The 20,359-nt window shown below is 34.0% G+C and overlaps 1 protein-coding gene and 1 pseudogene across 1 annotated transcript; one reads left to right on the top strand and one right to left on the bottom strand.

Annotated features, from left to right (window-relative positions):
* The first annotated feature begins 12,252 nt into the window (after window positions 1–12,252).
* LOC120130861 lies at window positions 12,253–15,836 on the top strand (annotated as a pseudogene).
* LOC120130862 (lipase-like PAD4) lies at window positions 15,790–19,873 on the bottom strand. The gene is made up of 3 exons (XM_039148014.1): window positions 19,778–19,873; window positions 19,345–19,678; window positions 15,790–17,431 (listed from the first exon to the last, which is right to left on the bottom strand). The coding sequence occupies exons 1-3, from the start codon at window positions 19,795–19,797 to the stop codon at window positions 15,884–15,886; spliced, it is 1,902 nt and encodes a 633-aa protein (XP_039003945.1). The 5' UTR covers window positions 19,798–19,873; the 3' UTR covers window positions 15,790–15,883.
* Between the last annotated feature and the right edge of the window lie 486 nt (window positions 19,874–20,359).

Below are 20,359 nucleotides of genomic sequence, written 5' to 3'. Positions count from 1 at the left end.
TTAAATAACAATCAAATAATTTTTTGTGCAAATGAAATTATTAAATTAATATTGTAGGTGCATTCACATGAAACACTGTTAAAGTATCGATCCTTTTTATAAAAAGTATGGACACTTTCAATATAATATAATGTAATAGGTAAATTTGCAATGCTATCGGTATAAATATACCGGTTTACTTATAAAATAGGTAAATATAAGCGCTATCTATTACATTATATAAGCGCTACCTAGTATGTTATTGTACTTTATAATATTTCCGGTTAAATAATATAACATAACCGGTCTAAATTTTAACCGGTCACTTGTTTAACCGATCTAATCCTCTCATACCTAGAGCTTTGTCGTTCGAATGGGAAGCAGCGTCAAAGGTATGTGGACATATGTAATTGTATTTTTATATAAACACATAAGTTGTTAAAATAATCAATGTCTGAACACCTGTTCAACTGGAAAAACATATTGCATAAATGCAACTTACCGGATTATAAATCATTTTTTCCGCTGAATCATCGACCAAAAGTGTATTTAGCTCGTTAAAATCTGGACACGCGTTCCAAACATCATTGAGATCTTTACAGTAGGTAACAGAATCGTATGTTTTGCATTTTTTTTGATCCTGTTCACAAACAGTCGAACATAAATATGTAGGAATCATAGACAACGAGAAGTCAGCAAACTGTAATGACATTCATCTTACCCACACGAATAGAAAATGCTCGGAAAATACAGGTAGTTTCTCAAGTACACGGTCGACGTTATGCCTGAGATTGTAATCAAGTTTGAATGTTAACATTCAAATGTATATTAACGATTTTGACTACAGTAATTCAATTGCCTCAAACATGTTCTAACCTCATCTTTGAAGACCAAAGGGCAACAACAAAATTGTCGACACAAAATTGCATAAATTCAAATAATCCTCTTCTGAGGACAACATCTACAACATGAAGAAAATGAGATTAAAGTTCTACGCTTATATGTTAAAATAATGGATACAAAAGAATAGAATTAAAACCTGCCGGCAGTCTTGGGATGTAGGCAAGGACACCATTGAGATCAAAAATTAAAAGTTTTCTTGAAGGCGGCGTTGCAGACACGATATACTTGTTTGGATCATCATCTTCATCATCATCATCATCATCGTCATCATCTTCATCGCCAGCTTCATCGTCATCATCATCATCATCGTCATCTTCATCGTCAGCTTCATCTTCTGCGACCGCTTGGTTGTCCACATCTGTTAAAAGATAATAAAATAAAGTTCAGAACGTGTAAATGTTAAGAAACATAGATAATGAATTACCTAACTCGTTTGATGTCGTTGACGTAATTCGTTACGCAACATGGAGACTTCACGTTGCAATGATGAAATATCGGATCGCATTCCACTCACAAGGGAATCAATATGCTCCCGAAAATTGACCATGTATTCCATCACGGTCTTAATTGTGACATCCTCTGCAACTGGAGCTTCTTCCATCATTGCGTCTCCACTTGGTTGCTCTTCTTCATGGCCAACGGGGTCCATTTCCTCCCTCTCTTGATCTAATCCGACCTCCTTGACACGCTTCCAACCGAGTTTTTCAACAAAATCATATCCCGCTTTTTTAATAATACCATGTCAATCTTGGGTTAATCGAACAGGGGCGTCATGCGAAAAATCAACTTCCTTCTTCTTCAACAGATGGGTGATGACACATCCATATGGTAGTGTAGTTGAAATTGTTGCTCCCTTTGTGACCATATATACAATTGTATTAAATATGAGTTTTGCAATGTTTGGAGCCGTTTTGGATTTATACTTTGCTATCCACCAATAATCGCTGTCTCGAAGCGTTGAATGTTTTCCCCCATTAGGCCGGATATACCATGTGAGCATTTTGTGAAACACTCTCGACTCTACATCGAGGTGAATTGGGCTATTTCTAGTAACCCGTTTAATTGTAGACCAATCTACACCATTTCATCTGAATCCCCTGTATTCGCTACACCTAAACCCTCCGCAATAGTTTCTGGAGATATATATATATCCTTCCCCATGACATGTGTATTAATTCCTATTATATTAGTCTTATTAGGCTCGTGCTGTAAGGAAGCATTGTTGTAGAAGACTCTAACTAGGTTGGGATAATATCTTGGTTCTACACCAAGGAATTCAAGCCAACCCCAAGATGTAAATGTGGATTTAAAACTAAATGCATATTTATCATCAAACAAGAAACCCAGGTCAATGACACGTTCGGGACGAATCTTCCTTACTTTAAAACTCGTCTGCCATCTTTGTTTCTCCATGTCGGATCTAAAGTTCAGAGTTTCGAAGGACCTGATTTCCTCAGAAGAATCGTTTGTTACAGAAGGAGGTGGTTGAGAAGAACTGGGTTGAGAAGAGCTTTGAGAAAGACCTCGCTTCTGACGCTGACGTTTTGGAGCCATTTTGGTTGGATGCTACCCCTATTACAATGGAACACAAACACATTCAGGATAAAAACTCCAATATAGAAATCAATCAAACCCATAAAATATCGATAAATTTACCTGAATATCTGATCGTCACTTATGATAACGGTAGAAGAAAGAGGAAGATCTGCCTGCTTGCATTTATGTTTAGGGTTTCTCGATTAAGAGTACTATATAAACGGTGGAAAACACTTGATATTTAAATTAGTATCGACACAAACTATATTAGTGTCGACACATTATTTAGACATATTCTCTCATAAAACCGGTATAATTGTACCGGTTAGATTGAAAAATTACATATTACATTATACTTTTGGGTTCGATGATTTTGGGATCGACACTTTTTATATATGGATCGACACTTTATGGGTGCACCCTGTTTTCCATTAATTCTAGAAAAAAATATCGACACAAACTATATTAGTGTCGACACATTATTTAGACATATCCTCTCATAAAACCGGTATAATTGTACCGGTTAGATTGAAAAATTACATATTACATTATACTTTTGGGTTCGATGATTTTGGGATCGACACTTTTTATATATGGATCGACACTTTATGGGTGCACCCTGTTTTCCATTCATTCTGGAAAAAAAATATCGACACAAACTATATTAGTGTCGACACATTATTTAGACATATCCTCTCATAAAACCGGTATAATTGTACCGGTTAGATTGAAAAATTACATATTACATTATACTTTTGGGTTCGATGATTTTGGGATCGACACTTTTTATATATGGATCGACACTTTATGGGTGCACCTTGTTTTCCATTCATTCTGGAAAAAAAATATCGACACAAACTATATTAGTGTCGACACATTATTTAGACATATTCTCTCATAAAACTGGTATAATTGTACCGGTTAGATTGAAAAATTACATATTACATTATACTTTTGGGTTCGATGATTTTGGGATCGACACTTTTATATATGGATCGACACTTTATGGGTGCACCCTGTTTTCCATTCATTCTGGAAAAAAAATATCGACACAAACTATATTAGTGTCGACACATTATTTAGACATATCCTCTCATAAAACCGGTATAATTGTACCGGTTAGATTGAAAAATTACATATTACATTATACTTTTGGGTTCGATGATTTGGGATCGACACTTTTATATATGGATCGACACTTTATGGGTGCACCTTGTTTTCCATTCATTCTGGAAAAAAAAATATCGACACAAACTATATTAGTGTCGACACATTATTTAGACATATTCTCTCATAAAACCGGTATAATTGTACCGGTTAGATTGAAAAATTACATATTACATTATACTTTTGGGTTCGATGATTTTGGGATCGACACTTTTATATATGGATCGACACTTTATGGGTGCACCCTGTTTTCCATTAATTCTGGAAAAAAATATCGACACAACTATATTAGTGTCGACACATTATTTAGACATATCCTCTCATAAAACCGGTATAATTGTACCGGTTAGATTGAAAAATTACATATTACATTATATGGATCGACACTTTATGGGTGCACCCTGTTGGCCATATTGTAAATTTGCCTTTTACTTCCAAGTATCGACATGACCCTTAATGTGTATAAGAACATGTACAACAACATACTGCTAACTTTTCTCATCTCATTCATAATTATATTCACATACAAAAATATAAATCGTATACAAATTATAAATCTTATACAAAATTAACTCGACATTTACATCATTGCATCCTTTTGTTATTCTTATGTAATATTGCAGCTTTTGTTATCTCCTGTCTTCGTTCATTTTGATTGTGGCTTACGAGATCATTTAATACTCGCGATCGATCCCAGTCTCCAACAACCTATATTCAAATTGTCAGAACGTTAAGTATTGTCAACTACAGCATTCAATCTACGACTTTTAACAATTTTACCACAAACAATTTTTTCTATCCACTTACAAAATCACCAGTTGCCCCTGTAGAACCGATCGATTCCATCCACATCATCACATACATGCCGCAATCATATCTGTTACAAAATTTGAAAACCACACATGTCAATTATGATGAATACTGCATAAATTAAGCTTTCTATTTGTGATAACATCTCATACCCATTCAATTGCTTATTCTTCTTATGCTCCACAAATTTGAAGTTTTTCAAGGGATACTTTCCTAGAGATCCACATGACTCAACCCAAATGCGTTTCTTATTATAAGAATCTAATATTTTAATCTGCATTAAAATAGAAGAAGTTATGCACCAAAAAAATTATGCATTATAATTTACATAATGTCCTTTCATACATACATACATACCAATCTCTTAGCATCCTTCACTCTCTGTTTAGCTGCTTCAGTTGTAAACATACTATCATATTGTTACAACATGATCTACCATATCCAACACCAACAGATACCAGTGTGAATTATGGTAGTTTATTGTGATCATTATCTGCAACAAATTTCACACCCAATTTGACAAAATTCAACATTCTATATCCGAAAACATCATTTGCAATTGGTATGGTGTCTTACCTTCTCACAGTCGGTGAATTTCACATAGTTATCCAATATGACACCCCAGAAGGTAGAAATATTCTCAACACTTTCTTTATTGTTGGCTTCCAACGCCTGTTGCTGTAATTACGCAACAAACATTATTAATTTACCGTCTATAACACTACTTTTCAATATTTATTAATTTAACTCACCACTAAGAGGTATGGAAGGTAGCCAATCCTCCGGTGTGACTTTTGAGAATCGTAGCATATGGTCCAGGCGAGCAAATCGATAACCTAACAAAATTAATTACACAATCAGAACATATTCAATAAGTTTTATTTATTTTCTACTTTCTACTTACCACACCGCCAACCCATTCTGTAGGCTTCAACGTTGCAACGTCGTATACAGTAGCGAATTGATTTCCCATTGATATTACAGAATATCTGTATGAATCATTAGGATTAATATCTTGTCATGAAATATTTAAATATCACTCACAAAACAATATATTTCACTTACCCCGATTCTAACTCGCTATTCCATAAATAATCACAAATTGCAGCTTCGATGTCATCAATTCCGGTTGGAATGTCCGCTTTTTCAACCTACAATTTTGCATACAAATTTTTGTCACAACAACATAATAAAAATCAAATTAAGTATTCTTTTATTAAACTTACCTTCTGCTTCTTCTTCTGGGGTGCAGGACATTCCGAATCCAAACTGCTGCTATGACACTCTCCGGTGTATAAATGACATCGACTTCCTTCCTCCTCATTTCTTCCATCTCTTCTTCTTCCTCCTCCCTCTTTTCTTCTTCATATTTTTTCAGTTCATCGTACTTTTTTTCTACATAGCTCTTCATATCTTTTATTTCACCCTTCAATTGAGCTCCTTCATCCGAGTATTTATCAACCACCCCCTTCACCCCCGTAAGTTCACTCCTCAAATCAACAACCTCCTTCACCACTCCCTCAAATTTTTCTCCCGTCACCATCTTAATATCACCCCTTAACACCGAAACTTCTTTCACCACTTCACCCTCAACACCTCTACTTCTTTCACCACTCCATCTATTTTTCCTTCCACTACCCCCTTATGCCTCTCGAGTTTCTCTACGACTTGATCAAGTTTCTCTTCGACTCTTGATTGTCTTTGCATGATTTCAAATTGGATATTTTTGATATCAGCCAATTCAGACATCAAAATGTCGAAGTTACTCTGTTTTGCTTCACCGTCGTCCCACTCACCTTCATCCCCCAATACAACCATCCCTCCTTTCTTCTCCTCTGCCTCCACTGCCTCCTCTACATCCTTGCCAATAACCTTCAAAAAATTAAATTACAATATTAAGACATTGATTATATTCTTAATATTATTTAATTACATTTATTACCATTTCTTGCTTCTTCCCTCTATCCAACTTCAACTTCACCATCACTCTAACCACCTCTTCCTTCCCCCATGCACGGATGCGTGCCACTCCGGTTCTTTCATAAGCCGGCACTGCCTCACAGCCCGACCAAAAATCGAACAGTGCAACCTGCATTTATAATAAAATTTATATTTTTATATAAAACACAAAAAAGTGATTCAACTCATTTACCTCTAAGATTGCTATGCACCCTTTGAGGTATCTCTGGCTGCCCTTTTTAAAGGTGATAATTGATTCAATCAATCTCGAATGGATATATTCAGCCCAATTGAATTCACCCTTCAAGCCTTCATCGCAAATGAGCTTCATATATTCCTTGTTCGTTGACGTATCACCCGTTGGACAAAGAAATATACCGACAAGGTACAATAGAACTCGGGCCTTCAGCTCATCCCCCAAGTAAGATCCACTTTTGATATCCTCTTCAACTTCAGTATATGTCACCTTATGATTCAAACCATATTTGGAGGCAAGTGCTTTCCAGTTCTTACTCCTACAGACTTCTATAACACTTTTGCCTTTGTTTTGTACCCCCAATACGGCTGCAGCAGTCGATACCCCCAGAGGGAATGAATAATCACCATACTTAGCCATACATTGACTGACGTCAAATTGTGCCATCAAGGATCGACACAATTCCCTCCGAATAGGTCGATCCCTTACTCCGATCAACGATCCAAAACCTATTTCTCCAAGCACATTCAACTGACCCTTCTCCTTAAGGTGTTTAATTAATAAATTCACCCTTTTAATGCTGCATCTTGTCGACACTTCCTACATTTTTTAACAATATATAATGTTATAGTTCTTATATATTTTGTATCAACGTATTTACAAGTTTAATGAATACCTTATTTTCATGTGCTTTCCTCCGTTCTTTGTATTCTTTACTATCATTCCTTGACTGTGTGATGTAAGGTTCCTTTTCAGCATCACTCATTGAATTCCATTTGGACCTCACATCTTTTTTCACCTAATAGTAAACATAAACGTTTCTTAATCAATACATTAACACTAAATACTAATACTACTCAATGTCAATTTCATTTTACATACCGAACCGCTCTGTGTGCCATCTCCCTTCATCCTTTTGCATTCGGCCATACTGTTAACATTTAAAATTTGTAATCAATTTAAAGTTTATCGATACTTTAATCCAATTACCATTTCAACAATAATAACAAAAAGACATTGATACTTACTAGAAGTACATATATCCACCCTTTGGTTGCTTTCGAGTCTCGGCCTCAATTTCAAAGTCATCTGCTCCACCAATAATTTTCCAACCCATTGACTCCATTTTTCCTTCATATATCAGTTTACGCAAATCAAATTATTTTGTTACATACACTTTTCAATATACAAATATAGATAACTACTCTTGTGGTAAAACGGTTTTCTTCAAAAGAATTTGAATGGCCACACCAAAATGTGTCGGTTATATAATTATTTTGTTACATACACTTTTCAATATACAAATATAGATACCTATTACATTATATAAACGATACCTATTTCATTATACAATTACATAAGTTTTAAAAAAAGTATCGATCCTTTTTATAAAAAGTATGGACACTTTCAATATAATAGGTAAACATATGATGTAATAGGTAGCCCTTATATAATGAAATAGGTATCGTTTATATAATGTAATAGGTAGTGGTTATATTGTAAAGTGTCTATCCTTTTTATAAAAGTGTCCATACTTTTTTCAATGTGGAAAACATTAATTTAAGGTTATCTTTTGAGTGAGTTTTAAGATATTAATTTTGTAATTATAGGCGTCTAATGATTTATTTTTTACGTTACGGTATATATTATTATTAAATTAAAAATTCTAAATAATATTTTATAAAATATAAAAACAATCAAATAATTTTTTCTGCAAATGAAATTATTAAATCAATATTGTAGGTGGAAAACATGAAACACTGTTAAAAAAATTGAAACATAAATTACATAAGTTTTAAAAAAAGTATCGATCCTTTTTATAAAAAGTATGGACACTTTCAATATAATAGGTAAACATATGATGTAATAGGTAGCCCTTATATAATGAAATAGGTATCGTTTATATAATGTAATAGGTAGTGGTTATATTGTAAAGTGTCTATCCTTTTTATAAAAGTGTCCATACTTTTTTCAATGTGGAAAACATTAATTTAAGGTTATCTTTTGAGTGAGTTTTAAGATATTAATTTAGTAATTATAGGCGTCTAATGATTTATTTTTTACGTTACGATATATATTATTATTAAATTAAAAATTCTAAATAATATTTTATAAAATATAAAAACAATCAAATAATTTTTTGTGCAAATGAAATTATTAAATCAATATTGTAGGTGGAAAACATGAAACAATGTTAAAAAAATTGAAACATAAATTACATAAGTTTTAAAAAAAGTATCGATCCTTTTTATAAAAAGTATGGACACTTTCAATATAATAGGTAAACATATGATGTAATAGGTAGCCCTTATATAATGAAATAGGTATCGTTTATATAATGTAATAGGTAGTGGTTATATTGTAAAGTGTCTATCCTTTTTATAAAAGTGTCCATACTTTTTTCACTGTGGAAAACATTAATTTAAGGTTATCTTTTGAGTGAGTTTTAAGATATTAATTTAGTAATTATAGGCGTCTAATGATTTATTTTTTACGTTGCGATATATTATTATTAAATTAAAAATTCTAAATATTATTTTATAAAATATAAAAACAATCAAATAATTTTTTGTGCAAATGAAATTATTAAATTAAATAATTCAAATTGAAAATTAAACAACAAATCAATTAAACATTGTTGTGGGTACATTAATTGAACATTGTTATGGGTACATTATTTGGATTAATTTCGTTGAGATGGGTTATGTATAACAAAACAATCTATCTCGCATGTGAGTACTTTATTCCAACCATGTGACAAGTGTGACAACTCCATCAACTCACAACTCAGCTTTGAACTCAATCAATATTGTCTTTTAGCTTGATGGTTCATAAAGCATGTTACTTGAACAGTATGAATCAATTATGCAATTTTCATGTTCAATTTAACACTGCATTTCAAATTCATTTCATATGTAATTGGAGTTTGAATTTAAATTTCAATTTGAGTTTGAATTTCAATATATATTTCGGCTCCACTATAAATATTAGCCCAAGCCAATATGCATGTTATCATTGATTATTCCTAATTTCCATTGTTTTTTTTCCAACGTATAAACGCGAGGGAAATCCCGACCATTTTATTTTTTGGTCAACTTTAAAGCGTCAGAAACGTTTCGGGCGTATGATCTGGGTGGTATACAAGAAATGTAACAAATAGCAACTAAAATCATAAGTTGAGTACCACCCAAATCATAAGTCTGAAATACTTCCGATGCTCATCAAAATCCAAAGCTCATATGGTGCCAAGCAAAAGGAAATCAAAATCCAAATCTCATATGATGCCAAGCAAAAGGAAATCAAAATCTACAACTTGAGTTTGAACATTGATATGATATGTTCAGTTGTTATCATGTTGGGATTTTCTCGTTTTTGATTGCTTGGATAGTTGTTCTCTTGCTTCTTCAAGTGTTCTTAAGATATTAATTTTTGAGTGAGTTTTAAGATATTAATTTAGTAATTATAGGCGTCTAATGATTTATTTTTTCTGCAAATGAAATTATTAAATCAATATTGTAGGTTGAAAACATGAAACACTGTTAAAAAAATTGAAACATAAATTACATAAGTTTTAAAAAAAGTATCGATCCTTTTTATAAAAAGTATGGACACTTTCAATATAATAGGTAAACATATGATGTAATAGGTAGCCCTTATATAATGTAATAGGTATCGTTTATATAATGTAATAGGTAGTGGTTATATTGTAAAGTGTCTATCCTTTTTATAAAAGTGTCCATACTTTTTTCACTGTGGAAAACATTAATTTAAGGTTATCTTTTGAGTGAGTTTTAAGATATTAATTTAGTAATTATAGGCGTCTAATGATTTATTTTTTACGTTGCGATATATATTATTATTAAATTAAAAATTCTAAATATTATTTTATAAAATATCAAAACAATCAAATAATTTTTTGTGCAAATGAAATTATTAAATTAATATTGTAGGTGCATTCACATGAAACACTGTTAAAGTATCGATCCTTTTTATAAAAAGTATTGACACTTTCAATATAATATAATGTAATAGGTAAATTTGCAATGCTATCGGTATAAATATACCGATTTACTTATAAAATAGGTAAATATAAGCGCTATCTATTACATTATATAAGCGCTACCTAGTATGTTATTGTACTTTATAATATTTCCGGTTAAATAATATAACATAACCGGTCTAAATTTTAACCGGTCACTTGTTTAACCGGTCACGCCGTATATTAGCCGTTTTTTAGGCGCCGCACCGCAGAACCACCCGTCACATGGATCATTTTATTGTATCAATCAACGTTTCAGAGTGCTAAATATTACATTTTCATTAAATGCATCCAGATTTATATTTTTATAATAATATTATTAAAAGTAGTATTTTAAAGTAATAAAAAGTAGAATAAAGATAATCAAATTGCTTAGCTAAAGATCAAAATGGAATCATTTTAATTTTTTTTAATTATTCAAGTTTTATAAATTCAAATTCAATACAAACATAAAATTAAAAAAAAATTGAGTTGACTCGAACAAATTGATTAGATTTTGAATCTAATGGACTTTTTCTCGTCCTTAGATGATGATGTATTATCGCAAATAAAATTAACTTTAAGAGTTTTTATACAATTAATTTTAAAAATTTATATTAAAGTATCATTATCTAATTCATTGACGGTATATAAAATTATACATCATCAATATATCAAGTATTAATTAAAAATAAGATTTAAATATAAAAATTAGCTGACACTTATTCCCATATGTAATTGGGTAAGGGAGAAGTAGGATAGTAGGTTGCCCCCAACGCCAGGTTGAGAGCAGCTTCTGTAGGAGGCCTTCAAATTATGAAATGCCCTCTGTGGGACTCGATCCTACAACCCCAAAATTAAGAGCCTTATGCTCTACCAACTGAGCTGGATGGTCATTTCATATAGTAAACCATAAATCAATCTTACTACTAAACTTGATTCGATTAAATAATTAATGTTAATTATTTAAAAATTGAGTTTGATGACACATTGTAAAATATCCTTTAAAATGAAGACACAGATGTCGGAAACCTATTCACTGTCCTTTAAATATAGTGATTCACGGGTGAGTGAATGGTTGTCGGAGGTGATGATAATCGATGATATTTTAGATTTGTATGAATTTTAAAAAAATATTTTTTTTATAAAATATTATAAATTTTGTTTTATTTTAAATTAAAAGAAATAAAAATAGATTACGTGTCATAAAATGACTGATTGATTATTTTTGAACAATTTTTTTTTTAAGTTTGCGATTGATTAAACATTTAAACTAATAATAATAGATCCATAGATATCTACATGAAAATGGTTTAAGCACTTTTTTTTATGTTAATTTGTTTTTTGCTTTATTTACCAATAAATAATCAGTCAACGGCTCATATCCAATCCGACAACATGGTTACATTACGAACGGAAGCATAGGAATATATATTCCCTTCCTGAAACAGTTATTCTATACAAGCTGAGGAATGAAAATGAAATAAAAACCAGGCTTTGTGCAATGTGCAGGCAGCAGGACAAAGACATCAAATCATGAACTATTATTACTATTCGATTATGAAAGATACGAAATTTCAAAAGAAAAATAGATTATATTTAGGAAAAGAAATGCACTAATTTAAGCAAAAAAGAAGAGACAGAACACACTACTCTCATATAGGCAGGGGGGAGGGGCTAAGCAAGCAAAAGCAAAGTCTATACAGTAACCGAAAGCGAAACTTTCCCATTTCCTGCATATACCATTTGCAGCGGAGGAAGGAAGCGGCGGCGGCGCTTTGCTTCGGAGATGACAGTGATCGGAGTGAAAGGAGACGGAGGAGAAGGCGGTGGTGCGACGGTTTTGGTGGGGATCAAATTTGACGCTGACAGCAAGCAATTGCTGACTTGGGCGCTTGTCAAGGTGGTTCAGCCCGGTGATCAGGTCATTGCTCTCCACATCCTTGATTCTGCCACTGGTATTATTCCTTACTTCCAATTTTCTCCTTTTACTTTAATTCTACATTTTGATATGTATAGTTTTTGCAACTTCTGGTGTTATTTTTCTTGATGGAATCTTCATTTCTGATTCCGCCAGAGAGCCCCGTGTCGATTCTGTCTCTTGTTAAGCAATTTGATTACACGCTAGCGGTTTACGAAGGCTTCTGCAACCTGAAACAGGCAAGTTGTCGTTTACTTGTTTTTTTACAGTTTTTTTTTTTTTTTTGTAGAAATTGAGTGCTGGAAATTGGTGGGGAAAATGATTTGCAGGTTGATTTGAAGCTGAAAGTGTGTAGAGGGTCATCGCCGAAGAAGAGTCTGCTAAGGGAAGCCAAGTCTTTCGAAGCAGCTAAGCTAATTCTAGGAACTACCAAAACCCATAACCCGATACAGTCGTCTACCTCTGTTGCGAAATTTTGCGCCAAAAAATTACCCAAATGTTTCTCGGTTTACGCTGTTCAGAATGGCAAAATTGTGTTCCAAAGGGAAGCAATTGAGACAAATACGAATAGATCCCAAGGTCGTGCTTCTTCTTTCCTTTTTTAGTTCTACTTGTTAGAAATTTGCTGTTTCTCATACTGAATTCTACCTTTTCATTTATATATTTGTTTGGTTGAACAGACAATGATTCACCAGATAAGAGCCTTACCGGGTTAGTGTCCCTGCCGAAGAGTGTAAGAACAAATAATGGTAGTTTTCCCCATAAATCTGGCTTGTTTGCAAGGCATAAAACGGTAAAAAAGAATTGTGAAGCTTGTGCTTCGGCCTTGCAATTGCCAGAAAATTCTAATTCCCAATCCCCGGAAGAGTTATCCGGAAATTGCAGTGTAGGTAATAGGCAAGATTTGATACCATTTCAAACGAGTGAGGGTAATGATGTTCTGGTTAGAAAGTTTCCGGGTTGGTCTCTTCTCCACTGGGCGTTTTTACCTAAGCGGCATCACTCGGAGAATTCTGCCGCAAAGAAATCTGTCGACCAATGGGTGTTAAGATTACCAAGCCAGCATTCCTCAGTTATTGTTTATCCCGATCTAAGGCAAAACCGGTCTGATCAAGAAGAGAATCATTCTTTTTAATTGGACGGAGAAACTGGTGCAATTGTGCCGGTTGGCTGTGAGGCTATTTGTCCCCCGTCTCCTTGTGATTTTCCAAAAGAGCTACAAAGTTTACTTGGGAAATCCTCTTCTTCATGTAGATTGTTTAGTTACCAAGAGCTTTTGGAAGCCACCTCTAGCTTCATGCCAGGTTGATTCTTCATTAGCAGTTGATGTAAAAATCTCGAGCTTGGCTTATTTTAAACGTTCATGCCAGTGATTCTTATTTTCTGATTTTGCAGAGAATATGGTAGGTAAAGGTGGTAGCAGTCATGTTTACAGAGGATGCCTTCCTGATGGCAAGGAACTGGCAGTGAAAATTGTTAAGCCAACTGAGAATGCAATCAAGGAGTTTGTTCAGGAAATCGAGATCCTTACAAGTTTAAACCATAAAAATCTCATTTCCTTATTTGGGTTCTGCTTCGAGGAAAACAAGTTGCTCTTGGTATACGATTTCCTCTCCAGGGGAAGCCTAGAAGAGAACCTTCATGGTAAGGACTTTCTCCAATTTACTACCTTTTATTTTTTGAATTGAATCTTTTCCTTCCTGGAATTGGTTGTAGTTTACAGGTTTTCAGTTTACTATGTTTTCATACCTGACTGGCTTCTCTTGTTACAAGGCAATAAGAAGGATACCAATGCATTTGGCTGGCAGGAGAGGTATAAGGTGGCAGTGGGCTTAGCGGAAGCACTCGATTACCTACATAATGGTTGTGAACAACCTGTGATCCACAGGGATGTGAAATCTTCCAACATTCTTTTGTCGAATGATTTTGAGCCCCAGGTAGCACATTGAAACAAACAAGTTCAAAAGTTATCTTTTTGGTTTTAAGCTTTCTTGGCTCATTACTAGCTCGTCTGCTTCTTCAGCTGTCAGATTTTGGACTTGCTAGTCGGGTCTCAAGTTCTGCATCTCATACTACTAGCATGGATGTTGCAGGAACCTTTGGGTATGTAATCTACTCCGTATTTTTTTTCCAGTTTCTTACTCACTTTAGATACACTTGGTAATAATTGTCTGTGGCAGTTACTTGGCTCCTGAATACCTCATGCATGGTAAAATGAGTGATAAAATTGATGTCTACGCATTTGGCATCGTCCTCTTAGAGCTCCTCTCTGGTAAAAAGCCCATTGACGATAACCTTCCAAAAGGTCAGGAGAGCCTTGTTATGTGGGTGAGTTCATCATGTATAAGCCCTTCGGGTATCTGCCTTATCTATTGTAACACAGTTTAGAGCATATAAACAATGTTTATATAGTTCAGAAAAACAATTATATTTGAGTAAATCGTTCTCTAAATTCATTTCTGTTTCTCCCTTTCTCATATTGTCAAAAGTACATCGCTGCTTCGATCCAGTTATTTTCTTAGTCAGTTTTTAACACTCGGAAATGCTCTGATATTAACATCCAGGCAAAGCCAATTTTAAAGGACAGCAATTTTTCTCAGTTGCTAGATCCAGAGCTCGGCAGTAGCTACGAATGTCATCAGATAAAAAGAATGATTGTAGCTGCTACCCTGTGCATTAGACGTGCACCACTAATGCGGCCTCAAGTTAGCATTGTAAGCTCACTCTCAATTGGCTTTTGCCCATTCTCTTGCTTTTATGTTTGGATCAAATCGATCTTTTTTTGACTACAGATCCTGAAGCTCCTACAGGGTGACCAAGAAGTGACAAATTGGGCACAAGAAGTTAAGGAATCGGAAGAAGTTGATATTGCCGATGATGAATTATATCCTACTAACATGGAATCCCATCTTAACCTTGCATTACTGGGCTTGGAAGAAGATTCACGTTCCTCGAGCAGCAATGAACAGAGTTTCCAAATAGAGGAATACTTGCAAAAGAGATGGAGCCGCTCATCGAGCTTTGTCTAACCATCCAAATGCAAGCGGGCTTTGTTGATCGTTTATGCGGATATTTTTTCCTTGTAGTTTGATCTCGTGGGTGTCTTAGGGTCAATCATCTGCACCATTTGTCTATGCCCTTTCCTTGTTTAGTTATTAGATCAGGTCTTGGAAGAGAGGTTGTTTAAAAGAGCTTCCCCATCATGAGTTGTGTATTCTTGCCCATGATTCCCAATTTTATGCATGGGTTAGTTTTCAGGGAAATATAGTGAAGAACAAATGTATACTCAAAACATGCACGTGATTGTAAATAAATCATTCCTTCAAGATGGTAATGTTTGTTGTTAACCTTCACTTTGTTCTTTAGACATACATAACATAACAATCAAGTTGATTCAACTCAACTGGATCTGTGGCTTCAATTCTTTCCATTGTTCCCACCATCGACTAAAGCTTGAATTCTTTAACATCACGTCTTTAGACACCTCTTTATTCTGGATTAACTTCATTGCGTATTTCTCGAATCTATCGATCTTGTCCCATAACTGTTTTATCTTCGTTCCATCACCCTCGCTTCTTACATTTTCCAGCCACTCCCAGGCTTCTTCTACCTTTGCCCAAAACAATGAATCTTGTGTCACGCTAGCAAACTTACTCCTCTTGTTTTCTTCAATTTGAAGGCTTCTAATCTTCCACCATTTATCAAATATTTTATACCTCCATTGCCTTCTGTTCTTGATGTAGTGCCCGTGTTCATGGTGCATCCCGGTCCTGTAATAGTCCGCGATGTCCAGTGGTTCGACTAGAAGCATATAGAATCGAGAAGAGTTTACCCATTTCCCCTTCTTGTCGAAATCATGAGGAAGCTTGTTGTTTTCCAACAGGGAGATTACACTATCCCAGAAGGAAGCAAGCTTATGGCGGTTCATGTTGACTCTGGCTTCTCTTCTTGAACCTGCCTTGTGCTTGAAGGAATCATAGTAACCCATTTGATCATCTGCCTCATCACAACAAGCTTTGTACCACTCGATTTCTGCTCTGAAAGGAACGATCTTGGACAACCTTATTGCTAGGTTAGCGGCGGTCAGATTTGGCCTGTGATCGTTTTGACCCATTTTCAGGCATTCCGTGGCCATTATTGCTACATTTTCCCTCGGGTTCGAGCTGGATTGCATGGAAAAGCAAAGTTCTTGAACTTGAACTGGTTCCTTATGGGTCAAGTCAGATGATTGCAATGCCAATGCCACACCGGCTTCAAAATTAGAATCAGGTAGGCCATCACCATTTTCATAAACGCTTTTGGCCTTCAAAATCTGTTTAGAAACATTCCCTACATAGTCTCCATACTTGAGATGATCCTCGATGCAACAACTGAATGAACTCATTGTCATCATCAGATACATCATCCGAATAACAGAAGTCGCATTTTCAACACAAACGGCACCCTCTCGGCTGCAAAAAACATAGCTCCCAATAGGCCAAAACAGACTCTTTGCCGACAGATCTTCAGCATGTTCCAACACTTCCAAGTCCTTTAAAACACATTGAAAAACATTGGTTTTTAGATCTTGGGGTAGTTCAGAAGAAATGCCATCAGCAATAACGTGTGGAGAAGCCATGCAGCAGTGCCAGAAATGCAGCAAGGATTGTGTTATGGAAATGTGGTTCACTGTTTCAGTAAAGAGTAGTAGCCTCGGCATGATATCGTGCTTGGAAATGACATGGAAAAAGTTTCCGCCCCATCTTTGTCGGAGAATCGATCGATGGATGGCTTCGTTGCCGAGCAATGGAGAGCCGAATGTGATGCATAGCACCGAAATTGGAGATGAAATGGTGGACTGAAGATGACAGAGCAGCCATAGAGCTGAAAGAGAGGCTGCTGAACCGCCTATGGAGTGGCCTGTGAGCACTATTGACTTCACTTTTCCTACTAGAGCTGCAATCTGCATCACCATATCAAATACCTTGGTTAATTCAATGCAATTTGATTCAGATAAGATTTAAGAGAATGTAATTATGTCATTCAATTATTACTAAGAGTTAGATTACAAATGAGTAACTAAATTTCAAAAAGTTATAAATTCATTTAATTAATTGTTTATTACAAATAAATTATTCTATCCCTAAAAAGAAAAACATGTTAACTTTTTAGTTATAATCAGGTCACTTATTATAATCAAGTCACTCAATTGTAACAAGAAAGTTAACATCTTTTGCTCATTTAGTGATAAAATAATCTATCTGTAACAATTGATTAATTGTTTAAATTATATCTATATATAAATTAATAATTTTATTTTTAAAATTAAATTTAAATTATTTCAAATAATATAATTTATCATCACACCAAATACTTGATGGTTTAATTTGATGGGTAAACTACATATTTAGTACCCAAACTATCAGTTTCGGTATGTTTTAGTACCTAAATTTTCAATTTTTTAAAAAATCATACCTAATGTTTAGCTTTTGTTTCATTTTGATACTCCATTATTAAAACTGTTTTAGTACCTAAACTTTTAATTTTTTTAAAAATCATACATAATGTTTAGCTTTTGTTTCATTTTGGTACTCCATTATTAAAGCTTAACACGTTTAGTACTTAAATTATCAATTTTTGTCCGGTTTAGTATCTAAACTTTTAATTTTTTTCAAAACTTAACGTTAAATTTTGAATAGGGGTATTAAAATGAAACAAAAACCAAAATTTATGTATGATTTTGAAAATTTTAAAAGTTTAAGTATTAAAACGAACACAAATTGATAGTTTAGATACTAAATACGTAATTTACCCTAGTTTAATTTGTTTTGAGGGTAAATTACACGGTTACTCACTGAACTTTATTCTTCCTCCTATTTTACTCACTGTACTTTCAATTTTTTTCAGTTTGCTCACTGAACTTTAGACATTAAACTTTTTTAATCACTCGACCGTTAAATTTCTAATGCCGTTAAATTAAAATTGAAAAAAATGAAAATACAACGAGTGAAATAGGAGAGAAAGTAAAGCTTAATGAGTAAACACATGACATGTTTTATTATTAAAATAAGCCACATGAGCACCCGTTACTGAGTAAACGGTTGAGTGATAAAAAAATTTCAATATCTAAAGTTCAGTGAACAAATTGAAAAAAAATTGAAAGTAGGATGAGACAAATAGGAGAGAGATTAAAGTTAGGTGAGTAAACATGTAATTTACTTTTAAATTGTTACAACTTAGGCAGACAAATAATTAACGTCAGAGAAGGGAAGATATTTTTGCCTTAAAGTTGACCCAACCACCCATCTCATAACCAAGGAAAAAAGGACAGCTGGGGATTTCATAAGTAAATTATTTGAAGAATCTTTTCATTTTTTATATCTTACTTTTTTAAAAGGAAAAAATAATTATTACGGGTATATTTATTTTTCTTTAATATAAGTACAAACGGAATCGGGTTCATAAAAGAGAAAAATAATTCATAACAGATAACGGGGTCCTTTGTTATAAAAACTTAATTTTTTATATAAATTTTTAAAACAACTTATTTTCTTTTAAAAATAATAAAAATCTAAATAAAAATACATATTTCGATATTAAAACATGGGTAAAAATAAAATTGCTTCTAATGTAAAAGTCTTCTCAAAATTATTGAGCCGTACATGGTGATTTTGGTGTTTGTTGGTCATGACAAAAATCTATCATCTTTTCCTTGGTTAATAAAGCAAAAATGTAGTTCTTCATTACCATAGATTCGCCTGAGCAAGCTCGGCAGTTTCCATATAATTTCATTAATTTTTTTTAGATCAAATATGAACTAAATCTTCAATTCACCATGGATATAATAATATACCGTTAGATGGGGAAAAAACTAACCTGGATTTGCAAACTTGAATAGAATGAGAAGAAGAGCTTTAACGTCCCCTGATGCACCTTGATGGGCTCCTCCGCTTGGCTATGCCGGTAAAGAGGAGCAAAGAGACCACCGTCTCCGGCGTCCAACGGCTGCAAATTTCTGCAGCTCTGTTCCCAACCGGAATCCATTTGTATGCCGGAGAACGCAACGTAGGCGACGGTTCCGATCTGTTGGACGAGGTAAGATCCTGGGAAACTTGTGTTCGCGACACTGCAACACTTCCATGCCTCTTCCAACAATGGCGTGGAGGCCAGAAAAGTTGCCAGAATCTCGCTCGTTTCGAAATTATCTCGGCTTTGAATAATTTCAGATCAGGAGCGTTAGAAAGAAGAAAAGAATTTTCAAAATTGGAAAGGGAAGCAAGGAGAATCGGTTCAGCCATAATTTACTTACCATGAAATTTCGCTTTCCATTTGGATTAGAAGTTGTCGCGCTCTCTCTTTCGTGGCTTACTGGTATTTGGTAGTGATAAAAGTTATAAATATATTGAAAATGCAGTGTGAACATGATTAAAAAGAAGACGTGTTATTCTTCTAGGTCGAGGACAAAACGTGCTTTGACGACCTGAGGAGATTAGGATGGAACTCAGAATTCTTCTTCAACATGAGAAAACCTTACAAATGCGTATTTATGAGAGTTGATCATTGTCCTATCACTTAATCATTAAGAAGGGAGAATAATTTGGATAATGTAACACGAGAAGTTTCTACAATTACTTTGTACTTAAATTGAGATGAACACACACAAATCAAACTATCTTAGTAGTTAAAGATATCAGTTATTATCTCTTGAGGTTAGAAGCGAGTAAAATTCGACTCGAAAAATCAATTTTTTTCAATTTCGAGATACGTGAGTTATTCTAGTCAACTCGAATTATCAATTTGATTTTATAGTTCAAGTAGAGTTGAAATTTTGAGTTACTTGAAAAACCGAAAATTTGACTAAGTATTTTGATAGTTTTACGATTTAGTCCCT

Source organism: Hibiscus syriacus, unplaced genomic scaffold (assembly GCF_006381635.1).
Source record: "Hibiscus syriacus cultivar Baekdansim isolate YM2019G1 unplaced genomic scaffold, ASM638163v2 tig00110548_pilon, whole genome shotgun sequence".
Classification (NCBI taxonomy): domain Eukaryota; kingdom Viridiplantae; phylum Streptophyta; class Magnoliopsida; order Malvales; family Malvaceae; genus Hibiscus; species Hibiscus syriacus.
The sequence above is the reverse complement of the archived record's forward strand: the minus strand, read 5'-3'. Positions and strand labels throughout refer to the sequence as shown.